Source organism: Mangifera indica, chromosome 6, assembly GCF_011075055.1.
Source record: "Mangifera indica cultivar Alphonso chromosome 6, CATAS_Mindica_2.1, whole genome shotgun sequence".
NCBI lineage: Eukaryota > Viridiplantae > Streptophyta > Magnoliopsida > Sapindales > Anacardiaceae > Mangifera > Mangifera indica.
In genome coordinates, this window is record NC_058142.1 from 4,743,328 (window position 1) to 4,764,450 (window position 21,123).

The 21,123-nt window shown below is 32.4% G+C and overlaps 3 protein-coding genes across 7 annotated transcripts; all 3 read left to right on the plus strand.

The window, feature by feature from the left end:
* The first annotated feature begins 292 nt into the window (after positions 1-292).
* LOC123218625 (DNA-dependent metalloprotease WSS1-like) lies at positions 293-3,771 on the plus strand. Of its 2 annotated transcripts, none has more exons than XM_044640136.1 (5): positions 293-414; positions 1,469-1,660; positions 1,741-1,936; positions 2,833-3,285; positions 3,395-3,771. In XM_044640136.1, exons 2-5 carry the CDS (start codon positions 1,506-1,508, stop codon positions 3,581-3,583), a joined length of 993 nt encoding a protein of 330 aa, XP_044496071.1. In that variant the 5' UTR covers positions 293-414; positions 1,469-1,505; the 3' UTR covers positions 3,584-3,771. The 2 variants fall into 2 exon arrangements, with proteins under 2 accessions (XP_044496071.1, XP_044496070.1); XM_044640135.1 differs by lacking the exon at positions 293-414 and adding an exon at positions 618-672.
* Positions 3,772-6,418: 2,647 nt separating this feature from the next.
* Positions 6,419-14,267, plus strand: LOC123218622 (vacuolar cation/proton exchanger 3-like). Of its 4 annotated transcripts, none has more exons than XM_044640131.1 (11): positions 6,419-6,661; positions 8,299-8,583; positions 8,865-8,932; positions 9,037-9,065; positions 9,927-10,120; positions 10,215-10,427; positions 10,981-11,112; positions 13,301-13,417; positions 13,514-13,567; positions 13,799-13,915; positions 14,095-14,267. In XM_044640131.1, exons 2-11 carry the CDS (start codon positions 8,314-8,316, stop codon positions 14,188-14,190), a joined length of 1,290 nt encoding a protein of 429 aa, XP_044496066.1. In that variant the 5' UTR covers positions 6,419-6,661; positions 8,299-8,313; the 3' UTR covers positions 14,191-14,267. The 4 variants fall into 4 exon arrangements, with proteins under 4 accessions (XP_044496066.1, XP_044496064.1, XP_044496067.1 ...); XM_044640129.1 differs by having other exon boundaries at positions 8,314-8,583; XM_044640132.1 differs by having other exon boundaries at positions 6,419-6,644.
* A 3,665-nt stretch (positions 14,268-17,932) lies between these two features.
* Positions 17,933-19,713, plus strand: LOC123218624 (mitogen-activated protein kinase kinase 5-like). Its single transcript, XM_044640133.1, has one exon. The coding sequence runs from the start codon at positions 18,392-18,394 to the stop codon at positions 19,436-19,438; it is 1,047 nt and encodes a 348-aa protein (XP_044496068.1). The 5' UTR covers positions 17,933-18,391; the 3' UTR covers positions 19,439-19,713.
* The last annotated feature ends 1,410 nt before the right edge of the window (positions 19,714-21,123 follow it).

Below are 21,123 nucleotides of genomic sequence, written 5' to 3' on the forward strand. Positions count from 1 at the left end.
GAATATACTGAAATATGATATAGATAGTTTTTATGGTAAAACATATACTATTAAATCTAATTTCAATATTAGATTAATAATAATTCTAATAAACACTAATTATTTATAAATAATAATATATTATTTTATTTTAATTCAAAATTAAATCATATAATATCATTTTTATCAATATTACATAAATTAGTTCATTCTTAACATATATAATTTTATTATTAATTTATATAAATATGGTTTTCAATTCATACTAGCAAAATTGAAATATGACGTGGCATTCTTTGGATAGCCTCATTTTCGGGCCTCTCATTGGCTATTTATTTATTTTCATTTTCATACGTGTATAAATAAAAAAATATACCTCTCTTTCTTCTCCATCTCTCTTGTGGGTGCTAATTCCAGATAATCAACCAGTCTCAGGTAACTCTCCACCCTTCCTTTTTTATCATTTCTCAACTTTTTCTCTTCATCTTAAATGGGTTTCCTTCAGTTTTCTGTTTGGTTGACTGCAGATAAGAAAACAGGATAGCGCTTTTGCTGTATTAAAACATACAACATAGTCTAAATTCCTTTTAGTAGAATGTTTTTGGCCAGTTTCAATCATTGATTTCATTTTTAGTTTCAGACTTATAACTTTAAGAGGACTTCGTCAAGTTTTAAGGAAGATTTCTTTTAATGGTGCGTGCAAATTTCTCGTACACTTTAAGAAGTCTGTCTGTGTATGTCAAAATTTTGGTCTTGTGTGAATGATTAGGACTTTGAGAGACTTGAATGTAGAGAATCCTTCCGGAGTATTGTTTTTATAGAAGTTTTCTGATCAGCCTGAGCATTAACTTCTCTAGTAGGGAGCAACGCAGATTTGTGGAGTTTGTTTGTTGTAGAAAATAGGGGTAAGTAGCTGCAAAAATGATAAAATAATTAACGTTGCTATAGATGATAATTAAGAAAACGGCTGAGGATTAACAATCTGCCATAGGTTTTAGCATGATACTGTATTAGGTATAGCATGTGATTTGTTAAAATCTGCAGTTTTCTCCGTGAAGGTGATGGCTTATTGACTTCTAAATTAATGGCGAGACCATAAGTCATAAGAACTGCACAATTTCAAGAAAATTAATATCCATAGTTGATAATAAAATCATTACAAAGTATTTTGATTTTAGGAGTTTAGATATATTTAGCTAGATTTAGTTATTCTAATAAAGGAATTGGTATTTACCTTCGTGAGTAGAACCAGGGGAAAATGCCTTGCCTATGTTTTGATTTTAGGTTTTTGTGAATGTTCTTCTAGCTTTTCTCCCTTTCTTTTCATACTCTTTTCTCCATTTTGTCCTCTCGTTTTGTTTCCTGCCCTTCTGCATTTACAATTGATACATCTCTTCTTTTATTTCATTCTATTCGTCAGTCTATAGTCAGGCTCATGAATTCTTATTTTATCACACTGATACCAATTATGGCATACAAATTCTTGTAGCTTGCTTTCTGGTTTCAGTAAGAATTTCCAATTCTATATGGATCTTAATGATCTTAACAAGGTCTGGGAGATTAAACCTCTCAACAAGATTGGAGAAGATGAAGCGAGGAAAATTCTTGAAAAAGTAGCCAAGCAGGTGCAACCAATAATGGGGAAAAGAAAATGGAAAGTCAAAATTCTTTCTGAGTTCTGGTATGGACTTCAACACCTGCTTCCCTTTGGCATAAAAATTTTCATATTTATTGCTCTCATCCAGAACTTCAAATTTGTAGTCCATCCAATCCATCTCTTTTGGGCCTGAACATAGGAGGAGGTGCTGAGGTTAAGCTGAGGCTGCGGAGGCCAGATAGGGACTGGGATTTCTTTCCTTGTGAACAGATACTTGATACTATGCTTCATGAGCTCTGCCACAATGAATATGGACCTCACAATGCTGATTTTTATAGACTTTTGGATGAAATCAGAAAGGTGCATTTTCTTCTTCTTCATTTAAGTAATTTAATAGTTATGCTAATAAAATAGTAGCGCAGATAATACTGTTTCTCAGTTAGTTCTTGTGCACTGATATGAATTATATAATACTTTCAGCATTAAATGGTTGTTATGAAGTTGAAATCCATTATTGTTGGTGTTGGACTTTTTCTCACATTAACACCTTGAAAATTGTCCACAATGTACAAGACTGATTTCAAGTTATGGACTATTTCTACTGCTGTTGACAAAATTACCATGAGATATAAAAATACTTTGTGTTCTTTGCTTTTTTGCATTCTCAAACATCATTAGTACCCTTCTGCCTGCACTGTGAAAATGGTCTTGGTATGCAACATAAAACTGAACAAGGAAAATGGGAAAAATCCTTTTTTAGGGGATATGTTGAATTAAGTTTGCAGTTTCCAGATAAAGAGTACTAGGTCTCACACTTGCAATATGTACTATCTTGTTGCTCTCTTAGTAAACATTATTACTTAAGTCTTGAGATGAGCATATGAAATTAATGAATAACTGCAGAAGAAGCTTGTATTCATAATATGAAGAAGCATTGACAAATTCAATATATGCATACACACAAGAACACCCTTGCATTGAAGTATCTGGCTTAATGCAGAGTCTCGGAGCTCACTGCCAAGTTCAAGAGTGATCACGTCTTGGCAAAATGTTGAGTATTAGGAACTTATGATAGGATTGTATCACTGTCACCCTATGTTTGAAGGCCTTTCGGATAACTGATTTCATATACATCACAACTGATGGCATTCCATCCTGAGTGTTTGGACTGAAGATTAGTTTGTAATCAATTGTTGTTTAGAATTTGACTTTGCAGCCATGTCTTTATTCCCTATTTCCCCTTCTGTTTTCTGCAGGAATGTGATGAACTGATGGCTAAAGGAATTACTGGGACTGGGAAAGGATTTGATCTTCCTGGGAGACGACTGGGTGGGTATTCCCACCAACCCCCATTGTCATCACTGCGTCAGTCTGCTCTGGCTGCAGCAGAGAATAGAGCACGCCGTGGGGCTCTGTTGCCATCAGGACCTAACCGTCTCGGCGGTGATAGCAATATCAAGGATGCACTCAGCCCAATACAGGCTGCTGCCATGGCTGCTGAAAGGAGACTGCATGATGATTCCTGGTGTGGATCCAAAACTTTGGAGAGTGAGGACAATATTGGATCTTCTACTGGAACTTCTCAAACAACAAAAACAAATTCCAATGGTAGATTTAACCAAACATCATCCACTGGATCTACCCCTTGTCAGGCTGCAGTAAATGTTGAACAGATGTGGCAGTGCCTGACGTGTACCTTACTAAATCAGGTAATCAACTGTTGCAGTGTTCATAGTTGTTCTCAAGTAATCAATTTTTTGCATCCATTTGCACTCACCTATCTATACATATTCTAATGCTTGCAACTTCCTGCTGCAGCCATTAGCACTGATATGTGAAGCATGTGGAAGCCAGAAAAACAAAGGAGACTCCAAGCTGAAGCTGTGGTCATGCAAATTTTGTACTCTTGAAAATAGTAACGAGTCAGAACGATGCTTAGCTTGCGGAGTGTGGAGATATTCATACGGCCCTCCTGTATCAACCCATGCACCCTTTCTTGGCACCTGATTTCTGTCAGAGAATAGACAATATTATCCATACGATTTATAACATGATCACATACGATCATGAAATGCAAAACTGTATAGTTGAGAAGAAACAAGATCACATACAATTTATAACATGAAAGGTCAAACTTATGACATTGAAGATAACATTTGGAGGCCGTTTGATTCCAATCAATAAAGAGTATTTTAATAATTTATTTTTTATTATTTTTATTATTTTATTTAGTTTATCTATAATAAAATATTATAATATTTTTTTATTATTGATAGTGATGTGACATATATTATTAGTAATAATATAATTGTCATATTTATCTTAAATATTAAAATACTACTAAAATAATATTGATTTTACTATAATTATATTCATATTTATTAATTTTTTAAAAAAAATAATCATATTTTTAATTAATATAATAAGTAATATAAAAAATATTTTATAATAATTATGTATATCTACCCATTTTTACTAAGTTTTATCAAATATAACAATAATTTATATTTAGTAATATTTTAAGAAACTTATCTTAAAAGGTAATATTTTAATTTTGTTAATAAAACATTATTCAAACCAAACTTTTCCTTGAAGTTATAAGATAAGATAGTATAAACTCTTAGCATATTGTATTTTTTTTGTTTTAAGTGTTGTATACGACTATATAAATAAATAAATTATATAAATTTATTTATACAATTTAATGTAATAATATTTGATTAACTAATTTTAAAATAAAAAAATAAATAATTACATTATTTAATCAAGTTCTCACTTTAATTTGTATAATTACTTATATCATCTGATAGCGAGTAGGCTGGATGATCGGAGATTTGAGTTGGAAATTTTTATTAGTAAAAGGCCAGAGGACTATTTCCCACCCAAACTATGTTAAATTCTCAAAGTTCCTCTAATTAACTATGAAAATATCGTTTACCCACTCATGATCGGTTAAATTTAACGGAACCCTAACCTCTGAAAATTTAATCTCATTTCCCCCCTTAAAAGTTAAAAAACTAACTTTTCTCCCCTAAGTCAAGTTTGAAAACATCACATTTCCCCCCCCCTAGGGTTTAGTTTCCAAACCCCTTCACTTTATCTGGCACCATCACCGGTCGTCTCTCCCTCCCGACAGTTTCTCTTCCACCAATAGCGCACCTCAACTCCACCCCAACCCATCCAACGATAAAGACGAGATCGATCAATCTCGTCTTCATCGTCTAGGAAGATGATCATCTTTCCAGATGAAGACGACTCATCTTCCCAGAGGACGACGAGTCATCTCGTCTTCATCTGAGAAGATAATCGTCTTTCTAAAAGATATCTCTCGATGTCGAATGGGTTGGGATATAGTTGAGACAGGTCATTAGTAGAAGAGAAACCGTCAGGAGGGAGAGACGATCGATGATGACATTGGAGAAAGTGAAGGGGTTTGGAAACTAAACTCTAAAGGAGAAAATATGATCTTTTCAAACTTGACTTAGGGGAGAAAATTTAGTTTTTTAAATTTAGGGGGGAAATAAAATCATATTTAAGTTTATTTTTAATATTAAATATAAAATAACAATTTTATTTTTACTATCGTTAATTTTAATTACTCATAAATAGATAAATAATATTTTCATAGTTAATAAAAAAAATTTTGAGAATTCAACATAGTTTAAGAGTCATTTGGCCTTAGAAAAATAACAAAATCAACGGACTTGGAATTGATACGGAGATTACTATGGTTTGGCCGGGTCGAGCTTGCCTCTTTGACTGAATGTTTCACCGTGTCCAATTAGTTTAAACAGCCCGAATTACTATACTCCAAACAAGCTTTGACCGAGATTTCCCATTTTATAAAGGAAAATTAATTAAAATAATTTATTTTTTCAAAGAAATAAAAATATATAAATAATATATTATTGTGTAAATATATATTATTTTATTATTTAATTTAAAATCTCAAATTAATAATATACTTTGTGCTTTATACATGCCATTCATAGAAAAAAGTTGAGATATGCATAGTTTAACTTAAATCATAAAACTGAATCGAATTGTTTAGAAATTATGATTTTGTTTAGTTTGATTTATAAAATAATTTAGTTTAGATTGATAAATTTTTAAAAAATAATTTTTAATTTAGATTACAGTTTGAATGATTTTTAAAGCAAATTAAATGATAAATTATATTTTTTTAAATATATATAATTATATTTGATAGAATTTTTTAATAAGTAATTAAATATATATAATTTTTTTCATATTTATTTTATTTTGTATATATATTATATATTTTTTAATATTTATTTTATATGTTTATATTATATTTTAATTTTTTTAATTTAATTAAATAATATATATTTAAAAATAAATAATTTTAATTAATTTATATTACAATTTTAATTAAGTTAAATTATTTTTTAATTTGATTTGTATTTAAAATCTGAAATATTTTGAATTGGTTTTAAATTTTTTTAATTTAATTCAAAAACATTCTTAAATCATTTCAAATCAAGTAGTCCAGACAACAGAAAAAAGAGCATAAACGCATAATTTTGGAAGTTGCGACGGAAAGACCAGGGTATTTACGTCAGTTTAAAAATGCAGGCATGGGCAGTGTAGTTAGATAATAAATAATACACTGTTAACTGTATTTATTTATAATAATATAGTGTACATAAATAATAATTTGTTGTTATAAAATTAAATATTATTTTATTTTAAATTTTAAATTATTTAATTATTTAATTATATATTATAATTTATACGTAAAATTGGTGGGAAAATTATGCTTACAATTCTGTTTATTTACCCCTTGTCGTTGTCAAACAAGTCAGCCACCATTATCCTCTCCAATCCACTAGGCCTGAGGCCGGGGGCATTTGCATTTGTTTAAACATTTAATAATTCAAGTTTAATGGCAAACCCGCTTCTTCTAAGAACTTTCGTCCTGCCGTCCCCTCAGCTCAAAGCCGTACACTTGATGCCATTGAGTTAGTTGCTTCATTTAATCATTTTCCTATCACTCTTTTAGATCACACTCTCTTTGATCAGATATTTCGCTTCTGCTCCCTTAAAGGTAACTCATTTTTTTTGGTAAGTAATTCGTAAAAAGGTGACTCATTTCCCTCTTGTTGTTTCGGTTTCTGCTTTTATGATCTCTGTTTAGTTGCTTGCCTCGGGAGATTGATTTGTGATCAAATCAGTTGGTACTTACTGGGTTTGTTGAATTATTTATATGGGTTTAAGTGTTTTTTATGGTTTGATAGTTTGATGTCTGTTCTTTTCAATCATTTTGTGAAATGACTGATTTGTTGGTCTTTTTAAAGCATCTTACTTAAGCTTAATGTTAAGTTAGTGGGGGAAGTTTCAGCCATACTATTTAAGCTCTAAGAGACTCCTGTGCAGCTTGATCCGAGCTAGGAAATAGAAAGACTTCAATAGATAGAAATATCGATCTAAGTATGGATGATTACTAGAAATTTAATTTTGGACGTGTAGCCAGAAATTTAATTTAAGGATGGATCAGACAGATTTTTTTCCTGTGCAGCTTAGTTGTGGTTATTGATGGCAAAAGAGAATGTTCTTAATAAAAGAGGGGAGATACTCTTGTTAATGAGCATTATCAATGAAATAATTGTTCTATGTGAAAATGAACTAAAATACGATGACAACAAAGAAGAGATGTGCGTAATTCTAATAAAGTAGGACAGTATTGAAGTTGTGTGTTATGATGCATCAAAGATTAACCTTTCATGCACAATTGGTTGCTTAACAACAATTAGGGAAAAAGAGTTTCAAAACTGCATCATAACAGTGAGAACACTAGTCCTATAAAAAATCCAAGCGAGTAGAAGGTAATTTTGAATCATTTTCATATATGCAATTTAGTTTAAACATGTGCAATATATTAAAGAGAGAGTTAATTGCATGAGTGTGGTATAAGTTTAATAAAGTTTCCAAAGGATGATTTGAACTTGTTCTCATTCTTTTGAGAAGAGAAATAAAGATGAATGACAACTCAAACGATGTTTTATTGTTTAATAAGGTTTGAATTTGCACAATCTTTAATAAGGTTGGGAGTTTTTTAGACAAATTACAATGACTTGTGGTTAACTTTTTATATATGAATTTTTCTTTTCAAAAATCCGAGCTAGGCTCAATCTCAACCAAGCCTTACCATGGTTATACTATTGCTTAAGTTTGTTGTTAAGGACCCATAATACATACATACATACATACATGTATTAAACTTACAGATAGGAAAAATATTCGACCACAGTGCATTTTTTCATAGCGTTTATCTATTGGATGTGGACCAAAAATTGCATGCGTTTGGGATCAAAAGATTGATCAAAAGATAGGCATGGAAAAACTACTTATGGTGATTATATCAAATAGAACGGCATTATTATTCTGTAATGGTGAACCTTGGTGCAAAAGATCAACCTTGTTTTTGACTACTTGACTAGTTTGAGATGGCTGATTTCCTTTCATTCCTTTTTATGATCTGAAAAATACTGAAATACTTTTTAAAAAATTAAATTAGAAAAAAAAAAACAAAACACTTGTAGTTTTAATGGTAACATGGATTGGTATTGGCATTCCAACCAAGTGGACTGAATCTTTTTATTGTTGTAGGAAATATAGTTTCCTGGGAGAAATACATTTAATATTTTTCAAGCTTCCATGGTATATTTTCTTGATTTTACATTTTTGTTGGACTGATTCAGTATGCATGCATCCAGATGATGGGGCCTGTAGAGGAGAAGGTAGAGCTTGAATCTGATGAGGAAATTCCATTCAGCTCAACACCAGTTGAAAGGAAAGTGCATGCTTTTGGTTGTGAGGCAACTCAGATGTATTCAAGGGGACATTTCGCCTACTCATGGACTCTCAAGCAAATGAGGATGGGGCCTCCCTCTAGTGTTTACATTGTCATACTTAAATCAAAGATCAATGTCTTATTACCTTTTGGTCCCATAGCAATATTGCTACATTATCTTACTAGAAAGCATGTAAGGACTTGTCACATCTGCTGATTATCTCATTTAGTATCTTCTTAGTTTGAAAAATATAATATTGACAGTTAGGATATGTAGAAGAAAGAACCGTCATTTTCTTTCATTTACTTTTGTGAAGATAATATTGTGACATTATGGATGATTATATGATGATGAGTTCTTATCAAGCTACAGATGTCCAAACATCAGTGTTATTTAAATCTCAATCCTCACTGATTCACTATGGCTTTCTTCAATTTTTTATTGTTTGATGTTCATTATAATCTATATTTTAGGGATGGGTCTTCTTCTTCAGCTTATTGGGCATAACACCTTTGGCTGAACGTTTGGGTTATGCAACTGAGTAAGCATTGGTTTGTTATTAATCTATTGTTGTTTGAGTTTTCCTATCTCCTATTTGAATTTGGATAATGCTTATAGACTAATTTGCTTATTGTCCTGCTGCAGGCAGCTTGCTTTCTACACCGGACCTACTGGTATAATAGTTACCTTATATCTTTTGGTTGAGTAATACATTAAGATAGAGTGGATGATGATTGATCATTGCTGGTTGTTGAAGTTTAATAACCCATATTGTTCATGTAAATAATATAACATTAACAGTATGTATGGTGATTTAAGCTATGAGGTACTAGAAATAATAGGAAGTGCAGGGAAGTTCTTTCTTTGGAGAGTAATACAAAAATTTATTCAATGTAATGAAGTTTTTAATTTTTCTTTATTTAGGGGTACTTGTATTGAAATCAAAGCTAAATTTCTGTTCTTCAAATCTAGATGTGTGGAAAGTTTTATGAAGGGGGTCCAAAGAAAAATGCTAGTACTTGTTCCTCTTGTTATAGATATCCTAATAAAAGAATTTTTCCATTTATGTTTCTCCTCTCTCCATTACTCACAGTCCAAATGGCTCATAAAAGTCAATACTCATGAATTATTTAGGTGACTAATTTAGAGCATAATATATCTAGTTCTTCTGATTCTGTGTTTTCACCACAGAAGAGAGAAACCTTTTCTCTAATATATGGTGGTAGCTTTGTATCCGGTTGAAATTTTATTTGTTTAATGTATTTCATGCAAAACTTTGATGATGATACCTCAATTATATAACGAATTCTATTTAGGAAATTACCAAACAATTAATCTTGAATTTTCTATCAAAAGCTATTGTTATTTTCTTTTCTTTTAAAGTTGCTGGGTATTGACCAAATAAGGTGATCCCTTTCCTGTCCATTGGAGAAATTTTTTGTGTCTCCTTAGCCCTTGATAGTTTTACATTCCTAGGGTGCCTTAAAATTTATTGAAGAAACTTTAAACTTTTTTTTTTTTTTTTGGATATGCAGTTGGGGGACTTTTGAATGCCACATTTGGCAATGCTACAGAAATGATAATATCAATTTATGCATTGAAGAATGGGATGATACGGGTTGTTCAGCAATCATTGTTGGGATCCATCTTATCAAATATGTTGTTAGTTCTTGGATGTGCCTTCTTCATTGGGGGAATCATTCACCGCAAGATTCAGGTTTTCAATAAGGTATGAAGTATTCCTGTAAAATAAAGTTCATTTTTGCATTTATATATTTCTATGCAGTATAATTTATATTAAATTGGAATTACCCTGGTTACAGGCTGCTGCTGTAGTGAATTCTGGATTGCTTTTGATGGCTGTAATGGGGATTATGTTTCCAGCTGTGCTTCATTTCACACATACTGAGGTGCATTTTGGCAAGTCAGAGCTTTCACTTTCAAGATTCAGCAGCTGCATAATGCTAATTGCATATGCTAGCTACCTTTTCTTCCAACTAAAAAGTCAACCTAATCTCTATAATCTGATTGAAGAGGTTAGCTTCCTCCCCATTCTCAACTTTGGGAGTTCAAGTATGTGTATTATAGAATGGAGTTTTCATTTGATAATGGTTTAATTCTTTTGTCAATCATCATGTTAATTTAAATTTTAAGTTTGATGTTTCCTTCAAGATTTTGACATCACAAAGAGTGATGCTACTTCGTTGAAAGTGAAGTTCAAACCATTAAATCCACTTTTTGTTCCTTTCTTTTGTTCTATACGATGTTTTAATATTCATGGAGGTGAGTGAAGGTGCTACTTATTTTACAATGGCTTATGTGCTATTTCACAATCAGATTAGTAAACAGTTAGGGTCCTTTAACAATTGTTCAATTTAAGTTACAATATCATTGACACCAGTATTTTCCAAGGACATTCTATATGGAAGTATTACCAGATTTTTGTTGATGTATACGTAACCTCAGTATTCCCATTGTTTTCATTTCTTACATTTCAATTTATTCTTTGATGTCATTCTGTTTTATATTAGAAATTTGAGCCTAAGATAAATCAAATTGCTAAATCATCAACCTTTGCAATTGTTGTAGGGGAGGGATAGTGATGGAGATTCTGATGAGGATGAGGCTCCTGAAATAACACACTGGGAAGCGATTGGCTGGCTTGCCATTTTGACTCTTTGGGTGTCTGTATTATCGGGGTACCTTGTCGATGCTATCCAGGTAAAATGCATCTTAAAGTGTGTTTGCAGCATAACTGAAAGCTATTGTTTTTTTTTAACCCTTCTGTAGATTGACTTAGAAATGGTTGTATTGCCTTCACTAAGTTAAAATGTTTATTGAACTGCCAGTAAAAAAAAATTTCTACTACTAAAAGATTGTTTTCATCTTTTGTTTTATTTTCTCCCCAACATTTCAAATGGAAATGTCGGTTGCAGTCATATTGTATTGCAGTGATATTAGTCCAGAGTTCTTTATGTCAAGGCTTCTATTTGGTAGAATAGATGAAGAATGCATAAAGTTTGAGAATACGTTGGGAAGTTTCACTAAATTGCTCTGCTCCCTCTTGATTTTTTAGGTTTTTTTTCCTCCTTTCTTTATGTATTTCTCTCTCTCTCTCTCACTTGTGACTTTCACATCTTACTTATTCTATGATCTTTTTATTCCTACCATTCTAGTCAGATATTTTCTGTTATATCTTTTTCTCCTTGCATAATCTATTTTATTGTCTTAGAAAGAAAAAGGAAACAAGCTAAAAGTTTTTACCTCCTTAGTGGTTGATGAAATGCTATAAAAACTTGGCTCTTTCAGTTAACATTAGCTTGTATCGAAGCAAATTCTGATATGTTTAGACAAACTATTTCGGTATTACAAAACTGTGGCAGTTGATTCATGCCTCTTGTAAATTTATGAAGTAGTAAAAACTGCTGGAAGTTTGATTGATAACAAAGTGAGGCAGTATTATGCCTTAAAAGTGGCAGTCAAAGGATTGTAAAGTGGGATTCTAGAATGACATTGCTATGGAACATTAATCATAAGTTCTCAGGTAGTTACCATATTTGAAAATTCTATTTTCATTAAGTTCCAATAATTTCCTATTTCTATTATCATATGTTATTGGGAAAGTTGCAGATTTAGAAATTTGAAATCATATTTTATCTTATGTGGCATACTTTCAAAAAGAATAATTTATTTATTTATTTATTTTATTATTACTTTTATTGAATAGAGAGAAAGGGCTACATGGTAATATATATGAGAAGCTCACCAGATTCATGGAATATGGCCAAAAACAAGATTAAAGTGCCCAAAGTCCAATCACCTTCCTCTTTTTTTTTTTTTTTTTTTGGTCTGAAGAAATAAAGGGAAAAGGAAGTTTAAAAAATTTTCTGGTTGCTTTCTAACTTTATGCAATAGCCACACTTCCATACCACTGTCTCATCCTCAGTTGTTACTTTAAGTAGGACTTTGACCAAAATCTAATAGGAAATTTTCTCTGTTATTCAACAAGTTTCTCTCTGGTCTGAGGGATTATGTGACCTGGTCTTTGTCCATTACATTGAATTAGTTTTTAGCAGAAAGGGATGGGATTTAAAAAGGGAAAGAATATAATTAGTGAACAAAGAAAGAAGACAAAGTTGGAAGATATGCAAGATTTCATTTCTTTGCTGGACTTTCTATTAGGATGCTTTATCTAACTTTTTACCTTTTATATCTTCATAATTAAATTTTGGGTAAAACAATATTTATTTATGGATATTGTCTAATTATTATGCATTTAAAATTTGGGTCTTACTATGATTGGGATCAAACTAGGGTTCTTTTTTGTTTAGGAGCTTAATCTATTGTTGAGTCTTTTTCTCCTCCTTTGCTTCTTTATCTCCATGTAATGGATCATAGTTTTCATTTGATCTCTTATACCCTTTTCTTGCAGCAGCCAGCTCACGTTTTCCTAAAAAAAAAATTCCTCTGCCAAAACTTGTATCACATATTATGTCTGGATGTTTTTATCTCCATTTATAGTAAACAATGTCGCATATACAAAACAACGTGTTTGTAGTAAGAAATGCCGCATAGACAAAACAACGTGTTTGTAGTAAGAAATGCCATGTAGACAACACAATGTGTTTGTAGTAAGGAATGCCATGTAGACAAAACAATTTGTTCAGGCATGATGCATAGATAATTAATTTAGTGTATTATATGGGCTAAGTAGCAAAGTTAGCTGAATAAGTTAAGAGTTTGAGCTTCTTTCTATTTACAGTTCTGGTTTTCTTCCTAATTTTTCATTCGTTCTGCTTTCCTTCTTCTTCCCCATCTTTCTCTGCCTTTCTTCAGCTGTTTCCATTGAATCACCATCAGTAAATAGTCCAAAAATCATTGATATAACTGCATTTCTGGTTCTCTGCAGGGAGCATCTGACTCTTGGAACATGCCTGTGGCATTCATTAGTGTCATCCTCCTTCCAATTGTAGGAAATGCTGCTGAGCATGGAAGTGCAATTATGTTTGCCATGAAGGATAAGCTGGTGAGTGCATAGACAGTTTACTCTGCTTAATGGAGGTACAATATTTTTCTTTCTATCTTTTAAATAAATGATTGATCAAACGCAATGTTTCTACAGGACCTCACACTTGGAGTTGCTATAGGATCATCTATTCAGATATCAATGTTTGTGGTAAGATTTTAATTGTTAATGAATATTTGCTAATTGGAGAATTGTACTGCCAAAGAGTAACCTTGAGCAACCCAAATCAATTTATTTACATTCATAAGATCTGCTGGAGTTTTTTCACTAAATTTTATACAAAAAGCTGTAGAAGACTTCCAAGTTTTGAAAATTGCAGAGGGTGATTGGTTTTTGGTTAATATAAATGACTAACAACCATATTGCTTCTGACAATTGTAGATACCCTTCTGTGTAGTTGTTGGGTGGTTCATGGGACAACCAATGGACTTAAATTTCCAACTCTTTGAGACTGCTACTCTCTTTATAACTGTGCTAGTGGTGGCATTTATGTTGCAGGTTTGTTGCCATGTCTGATATGACTTTTGCCTCCTCTAGATAACTTTTTCTTGTTACGTTCAATCTTATTATAGTTCAATGCATCAGGAGTTTTAGCTTAAATATTTCATAATCAAGGAGAATCTGCTATGGCTAACATGCAATGCACCACTGCTAAATTGTTGCCTTTTTCATTGCAGGAAGGGACTTCAAACTATTTTAAAGGCTTGATGCTTATTCTAGGCTACCTCATAGTTGCAGCAAGTTTTTTTGTCCATGTTGACTCAGATGGCTAGTTATATTGTAAAAAGAAAAGATGGATAATTTTCCTATTAGACCATTTATCTAGCATTACTCAGTAATTCCTTTTCAAGTCTCAGAAATCCTACTCTTTACTTATGCGTTCACCAAATTCTGAACCGGGACCTCCCTCCAACACTACAGTCAAATATTATATAAACTAAGGTGAAAGCATCTAATCTGAAAGTTTTGAAGTGAGAGAAAAAATAAACAGTCACATCACATAATCACATGTTGCCACCTTAGTTTGTACATGTAAGTTTATATAATTTGTTTATATGTGGTGTTTTATTCTGTCTTTATAGTCTAAGAACTTTTAGGATATGGTGTCTCCAGTTGGTGGCCTCCACTGTAGTTGAATCCTTACCTCTTTGATTAAATCAAAGGCCTTAACCACTCAACCAGTTTTTTGGCAGGTCAAGATTTCCTTGGAATTTATGGAGATTGGGTTTCAATGTCTGTACTTAACCACTCAACCTTATTGTTAATTAATTTATTTAAAAAAAGGGGTGATAATCAAACTAAAACTTAAAAAGAAACAAACTAATTATTTTAATAATAAATCAAAGAATATCGTTGCTTGAATAATCTAGTTCCTCATAATTGAGGTCCTTCATAACATAAAGTACCGAAAAGAGGAAAACTTAGTCTATAAGGTTCTTTATACCATGAAAGTTCAAGAAAGGGGAAAACTTAGTCGGTAAGGTTTTTTATACCATGGAGTTCAGAAAAAGGAAAACTTAGTTTATAAGGGTGGATGGTTAAATCCGAGTTACACTGATTTAATTCAGATAAATTAGAATTTTATAAATATTTATAAGTGTGATAGAGATTCGAGCGTAGATATTCTTTTTAAAAATTCTAATATTTTATCAATTTTGGTAATCCTTAAATGAAAATTTTATTAAAAATTATAAAGTTGTATGTTTTTCTTCATATTGATTCTTATTTTCTTCTCCTTGATGAACAAGAAAAAAACCTTTGAGAAAATCTATTGAGTAATTTTGCATTCTCATTCAAATTTAGTAGAGTAATCTTTTATTTACTTAAACTATCGTAACTTCATCTAAAAATACTCTAATAATTAGTAAAATTGATTAATCATTAAAAAATTCAAAGAGAAAACTTAGATTAAATCTTTAATATACTTTAAATTTATCTATTCAATCAATACGAGTACAACCAATTACCAAAAAACTAGAAAACTTTGATTCGCAAACCATTTAAAGTCATATGAAACCAGAGATGGAATTTCCATCTTAAGTTGACCCATGGTAAATAGTAATCTTTCTTACCCATCCTATTAAGTTTCCTTGTGGAACAAGGAACTCAAAAATTCTAAGGTAATTTAGTATTCTCATAGACAGAATGACCCTTTTTTTCGCTTAAACGGTCATAACTTCCGCTAAAAATACTTTGATTCACAAATCGTTCGAAGCGTATGAAACTAGACACATAGAACTTTCAATCTGTGTAAATATGAAGAATATCTCTAAGAATTAACAGGTGAAAGCCATAAATTTGAATTTTTGTTTGAATCAAAATCGAAGAAGGGCTAACTTGAAATTGATTTAAACTCAATTCATTTATGAAACAAACTCAATCTTTAACTTGAACTCAATTTATTCGATCTAAACTGCGATTTGAGTTTGAGTAACTCAAATCAAATTCAATCCTACATGCATTTTTTAAGATTTAATCAAGCAAGTCCAGACTTAATGTATTTACATGCTTAGACGGTTCATCTTTAACTCAGCCTTGCTTGAATCAAGAAGCATAATTTTTGTTTGGCTTTGTCACCCCCATACCACAAAAATGAGACGGACTTTTTATAATCAATAAAATTTACATACCTATTTTGAATATACAAATAGATATACATTCGATATATGTCACTATATTATTGAATAATTTTGAATTAAGAATAAAGTAATACTTAATCATATAATGATATATATAAATATATACCTATTTATATCTTCAAAATGGGTACGTATAGTATTGTTACTAAAATAATAAAATTAACATGGCCAAAGGACTATTTCTCACCCAAGGTATGCTGCAATGTCAAGTGTCCCCCTCTTATCTATGATAACACCAAATGTCCACCCATCAACAGTTAAAATTAACGGAACTGTAACCTCTTGAAATTTTATTTCATTTTACCCCCCTAAACTTTAAAAACTGAAAATTTCCCCCAACCTAAATTTTAAAAAAATGCAATTTCACCCCAGGGTTTCGTCTTGAAATCTTCAACTTCATTGCGTGCGACCTCTCCCTTCCGAAACATCCTCTCCTTCCGATCTCTTTCCTCCCATTTGAACATCCGATCGGCGTCGGAAGAGCGGTGGAAGACAAAGACGAAGCTGTCGTCTTCGTCTAGGAAGACATAGATCGGGCGTTTGATGCCGATTAGGCCTCCAAATAGGAGGAAAGAGACTGTCAGAGGGAGAAGCCGCCAGCAATGGAGCCAGAGATGACGCCGAAGATTTTAAAACGAAAACTTATGGTGAAATTGCCATTTTTTAAAACTTAGGTCGAAAGAAACTTTTAGTTTTTAAAGTTTAGAAGGATAAAAAGAGATTATATTTTAGTGTATTTTTAATATTATAGAGAAAATGACGATTTTTTCCTTACTGCCGTTAATTTTAACTGCTAATGGGTGAGCATTTGGTGTTATCATAGATAAAAGGGGGACACTTGATATTGCAGCATACCTTAGGTGGGAAATAGTCCTTTGGCCAATTAACATTAAGTAAAATATTAATGACATTTTTAATTTTACTTTCAATAGATAGATTGGATATCAATAATTTTACGTTTTGTTATTTTTTTTATTCAATTTTTTTTTTTAAATATAAAATGAAAGAAAACACTAAGATCCGATAATACCTCTCGGCATTGGCATCCTCCAACTCATTTCTCAATTGAGTTTGAAAATACAACTCAATTTTATATGTTCACGATAATGAGGGCATCAGTTTTCAAAGCAACCTGTCTAGATTATGTTTAGGACAAGCCTGCCTGTCTAATCCAACCCACCTAACTATTAGCTTTACAATTCTCTGCTAAAAACTTAATTTATTTTAGAAACTCCAACGGTAATTTGGGTAGTGTTAACTGAGAATATTCGGGGAAAGAGGTTCGAGAAAGAGGTTTTGGGTAGACGATTCGATAAATCGATATCAAAATTAAAATTGACTTAATTGATATGATAATTGTGAGATTAATATTAGAACAGAGTTTGATTTGCTCAATTTTTATACAGTAATTATAAAATTAGTCATTAAACTTAAAATTTGACTTGTTTAATATGATTACAAAACCTTGAAGGAGAGATTCGACTCTAAAAAGGTTTTCATTAAAAAAAACTTTATTTATTTTAGTGTAAGAAATAGTTTGAGTTGTGAAAAAAGAGATTCTGAATACAAAAAAATAAGAGTTTAAATCTATTTCAATAATATTTTAAAATTAAAATTTTAATTTAAGTAATTATAAAATTAATTATTAGATTTAAATTTTTCCTAAATATGAATTTATTTTGAGTAAACAATTTAATTTAAATAAAATTTTATCGTAAAAAAAACTTTATTTTTTATATCTTAAAAAAAAAAAATTGTCAACATAGCATGCTAATAATTTTAGAAACACAACTTATTGGAGACTCCCATTTATATTTGTTTAATAACATAAACAACTACTTATCAAATTTTCCTGTTTCTTAGAAAACGTTAAAAAGAATTGTCTTCTGATTTTCCACTTACAAAAATTCACCTCTTTCTCACGCGCATTTCCACCAATCACAATCTCACAGTCCCCCAACTCCCAATCGAACAGACACGTGACTGACACGTTCTAGCCCTTCACGTCAACCCCCGCTGAAATCTCGATTTCCTCTTTTGATTGCAGCCTCAAATTGAACTTGACCATCTTTTCCCCCATTTATTTAATTATTTCTCTCTTTAAAATTCCTTCAATTTCATTTCATTCTCTCTAACTCAACTCAACGATTTTTCACGATTCGGGCGAAATCTTCTTCCCCTGTTTCGCCTTTTGTTTTGACGTGAATTTTTCACAGTAATATCTTCAAATCCAGCTCTAAATCTTGTTGGGTCTTTAAATTTTGTTTCTTCAATTCGTTTATTTGACCAAAAATTTTTTCAAAACGCAACGAAAATTGCTCATTTTGGTCTGATTATGAAGCCGATTCAATCACCACCGTCTGCGACGGGAGCACCGTCTTCGTCCTCGGGATTTTCGGATAATGGGCGAATTCCGCGGCGGCGGCGGGACCTAACCATACCAATACCTCAACGGGACACGGCTCGCGCGGTGCCGCTTCCTCTTCCGCCTAACTCAGCTCCGTCAACGAGTCAGAACAACAACATAGCGATGAGTTTGAATGAACTCGAACGACTCAACCGAGTCGGGAGTGGATGTGGAGGTACTGTTTACAAAGTCGTTCACCGGCCGACCTCGCGCGTGTTCGCTCTCAAAGTGATCTATGGCTACCACGAAGAGGCCTTTCGCCGTCAGATCTTGCGGGAGATTGAGATCCTTCGCGACGTCGATCACCCCAACGTGGTCAAGTGCCACGACATGTTCGATCACAACGGCGAAATCCAGGTCCTTTTAGAGTTCATGGACCGCGGCTCTCTAGAAGGCTCACGAATTGTAGACGAACACATACTTTCAGATCTCGCTAAACAAGTCCTAAGTGGATTATCGTATTTACATCGACGTCACATTGTTCATCGGGACATAAAACCTTCGAATTTGTTGATAAATTCAAGAAATGTTGTGAAAATTGCCGATTTTGGGGTGAGTAGAATCTTGGAACAAACGATGGATCCGTGTAATTCTTCAGTGGGGACAATAGCCTACATGAGTCCAGAGAGGATCAATACGGATTTGAATCAGGGGAAGTACGATGCATACGCCGGAGATATATGGAGTTTGGGGGTTAGTATATTGGAGTTCTATTTGGGAAGGTTTCCATTTTCAGTGGGGCGGCAAGGGGATTGGGCGAGTTTGATGATGGCAATATGTATGTCTCAACCGCCGGAGGCGCCTCCAACGGCGTCCAGGGACTTTAGGAATTTTATAGCGTGTTGTTTACAGAGGGATCCTCATAGGCGGTGGACGGCCGCGCAGTTGTTGCTGCATCCATTTATATTGAGAGGAGGAGGGCAGAATCAGAATCTTCATCAACTGTTGCCTCCACCTCGCCCACTCTCTTCTTAGTAGTTTTACTTAATTTTCAAGAATGGATGGATGATTTTGGTTTCTTTATCTTAATCTTGTTTGGTATGATGGGATGAGGTGGGATTTGTTTTGTAGGGGAGTTTAGATAATTGGGGTTATGGAATTAATGGAGGAGCTTCAAATATGGATATTGGATGAATGATGATGATGATGAATATCAACTTTCAATCAAATTAATCAGTGAATAAATGAATCAATCTTGTCCCTTCATAAATATCTTACCAGAAAAAGGAATTACTGTTGAACTTGGCCAAGTTTTTGTCAATTTTTCTTTCTGTTTTTGTTATTGGATTTTTCATGTTATTAGATATTGGAGATTAGTATTTGGGGGATTGGGTCTTGGGTACTGAAATCATGCCAATTTTGGTTATATTTTGCTTTGCTCAATTTATTATGTGTTGGGTTAGATTTGCCTTTTTCCTTGTGTAAGATTTTTGTGGATGATTTGATCACCATCGTGTTCATTGTCAAGATTCTAAACTTTAATCTCACTATGCTTTGATAAAAAGAGTTTTTATTGCCATCTTTAAACAATGTATATGTTTCTTTCTAAAGTGGGTAAAGATTTTCTTGGATTTTGTGGATTTGTGTGTATCTAAAGAAGAAAACTTTGGAAGGATGTAACCTCACTGTTTTGTACATTTTGAGCTTCTTCTCTATTAATCCCTTGATTATTGAGGATGTGAAATATCATGTTTTTCATTTTGAAAGCATGTTTTTCATTTTGAGCTTCCATGTAGTTAATGATTTGAGATTGTTTTGGAGGATTGAGTACCTCATTTTGTGTTGAATTGTGGTCACCAAATAGATGAATAGTTTGGAATAGGCATTATTGTTATTATTTTTTGTTAACAATCCTACTTAAGTGGGACCATCTTTTCAAGGTTAAACCAAGTATACCGAATAAGTAAAACTTTAAATTCAATAAATGTTGCTATAATTACTGCATCAAATAATTTAATGTCAGCAGCGGAATAGGCATTCTGCCATTGATTTTTTTTCCTTTTGGTTTGTGTGGTGGGTTTACAACTTACAACTGCTATGATGATTTACATATATTTTGGGGGTATGATAATTTTGAACGGTATAATTGCATAATCACAATTTGTAATGAATTGATGAAGATGAATGCTTATTATTGTCAAACTTTTTACTATTGACAGCAATTTGGAAGGCAGGGCCACATGCCTGGTTAATTTTTGTGGTGATTTTTTAGAGTTGAGTTGAGCCACACAATCATTCTCAGAGGGCCAAAAGACTTACCCAAGGTATAGTGTATTTTAACTCACATCTATCAACTTTCAAAAATTTTAAAAATTTAAAGTTTTATCTATAAGTCAATTTCTACTAAGATTTTAAATTAGGGTTAAGAGTAAAAAATATAATTCATTATATCCCCCCTTTCTAGGATTTCTATTCCCATTTGCAGTCATCTCTCAGAATTTTTAAAAACTTCAATTTCACCCCCTTTTTGAATTTCACTTTCTGACGTCCTCTCTTTGCATCTTTGCCCTTTTTCCTTTTCTTGAGTCAAGCCAATATTGGTTTTGCCTTGCCCGATTTATCCTCCGGTGACAAGAAACTACGATGTGACGAAGAGATGAAGATCTCTTCATCACACCGTGTGACGAAAAGACAAAGAGACCTTTATCACACTCTTTTAT

Coding starts and splice junctions, on each gene's coding strand:
- LOC123218625 (XM_044640136.1), top strand. CDS start 1,506: ATGGATCTTAATGATCTTAACAAGGTCTGGGAGATTAAACCTCTCAAC. Junction 1,937..2,832: donor TTTTGGATGAAATCAGAAAG/GTGCATTTTCTT, acceptor TGTTTTCTGCAG/GAATGTGATGAACTGATGGC. Junction 3,286..3,394: donor CGTGTACCTTACTAAATCAG/GTAATCAACTGT, acceptor TTCCTGCTGCAG/CCATTAGCACTGATATGTGA.
- LOC123218622 (XM_044640131.1), top strand. CDS start 8,314: ATGATGGGGCCTGTAGAGGAGAAGGTAGAGCTTGAATCTGATGAGGAA. Junction 9,066..9,926: donor TTTCTACACCGGACCTACTG/GTATAATAGTTA, acceptor TTGGATATGCAG/TTGGGGGACTTTTGAATGCC. Junction 13,916..14,094: donor TGGTGGCATTTATGTTGCAG/GTTTGTTGCCAT, acceptor TTTTCATTGCAG/GAAGGGACTTCAAACTATTT.
- LOC123218624 (XM_044640133.1), top strand. CDS start 18,392: ATGAAGCCGATTCAATCACCACCGTCTGCGACGGGAGCACCGTCTTCG.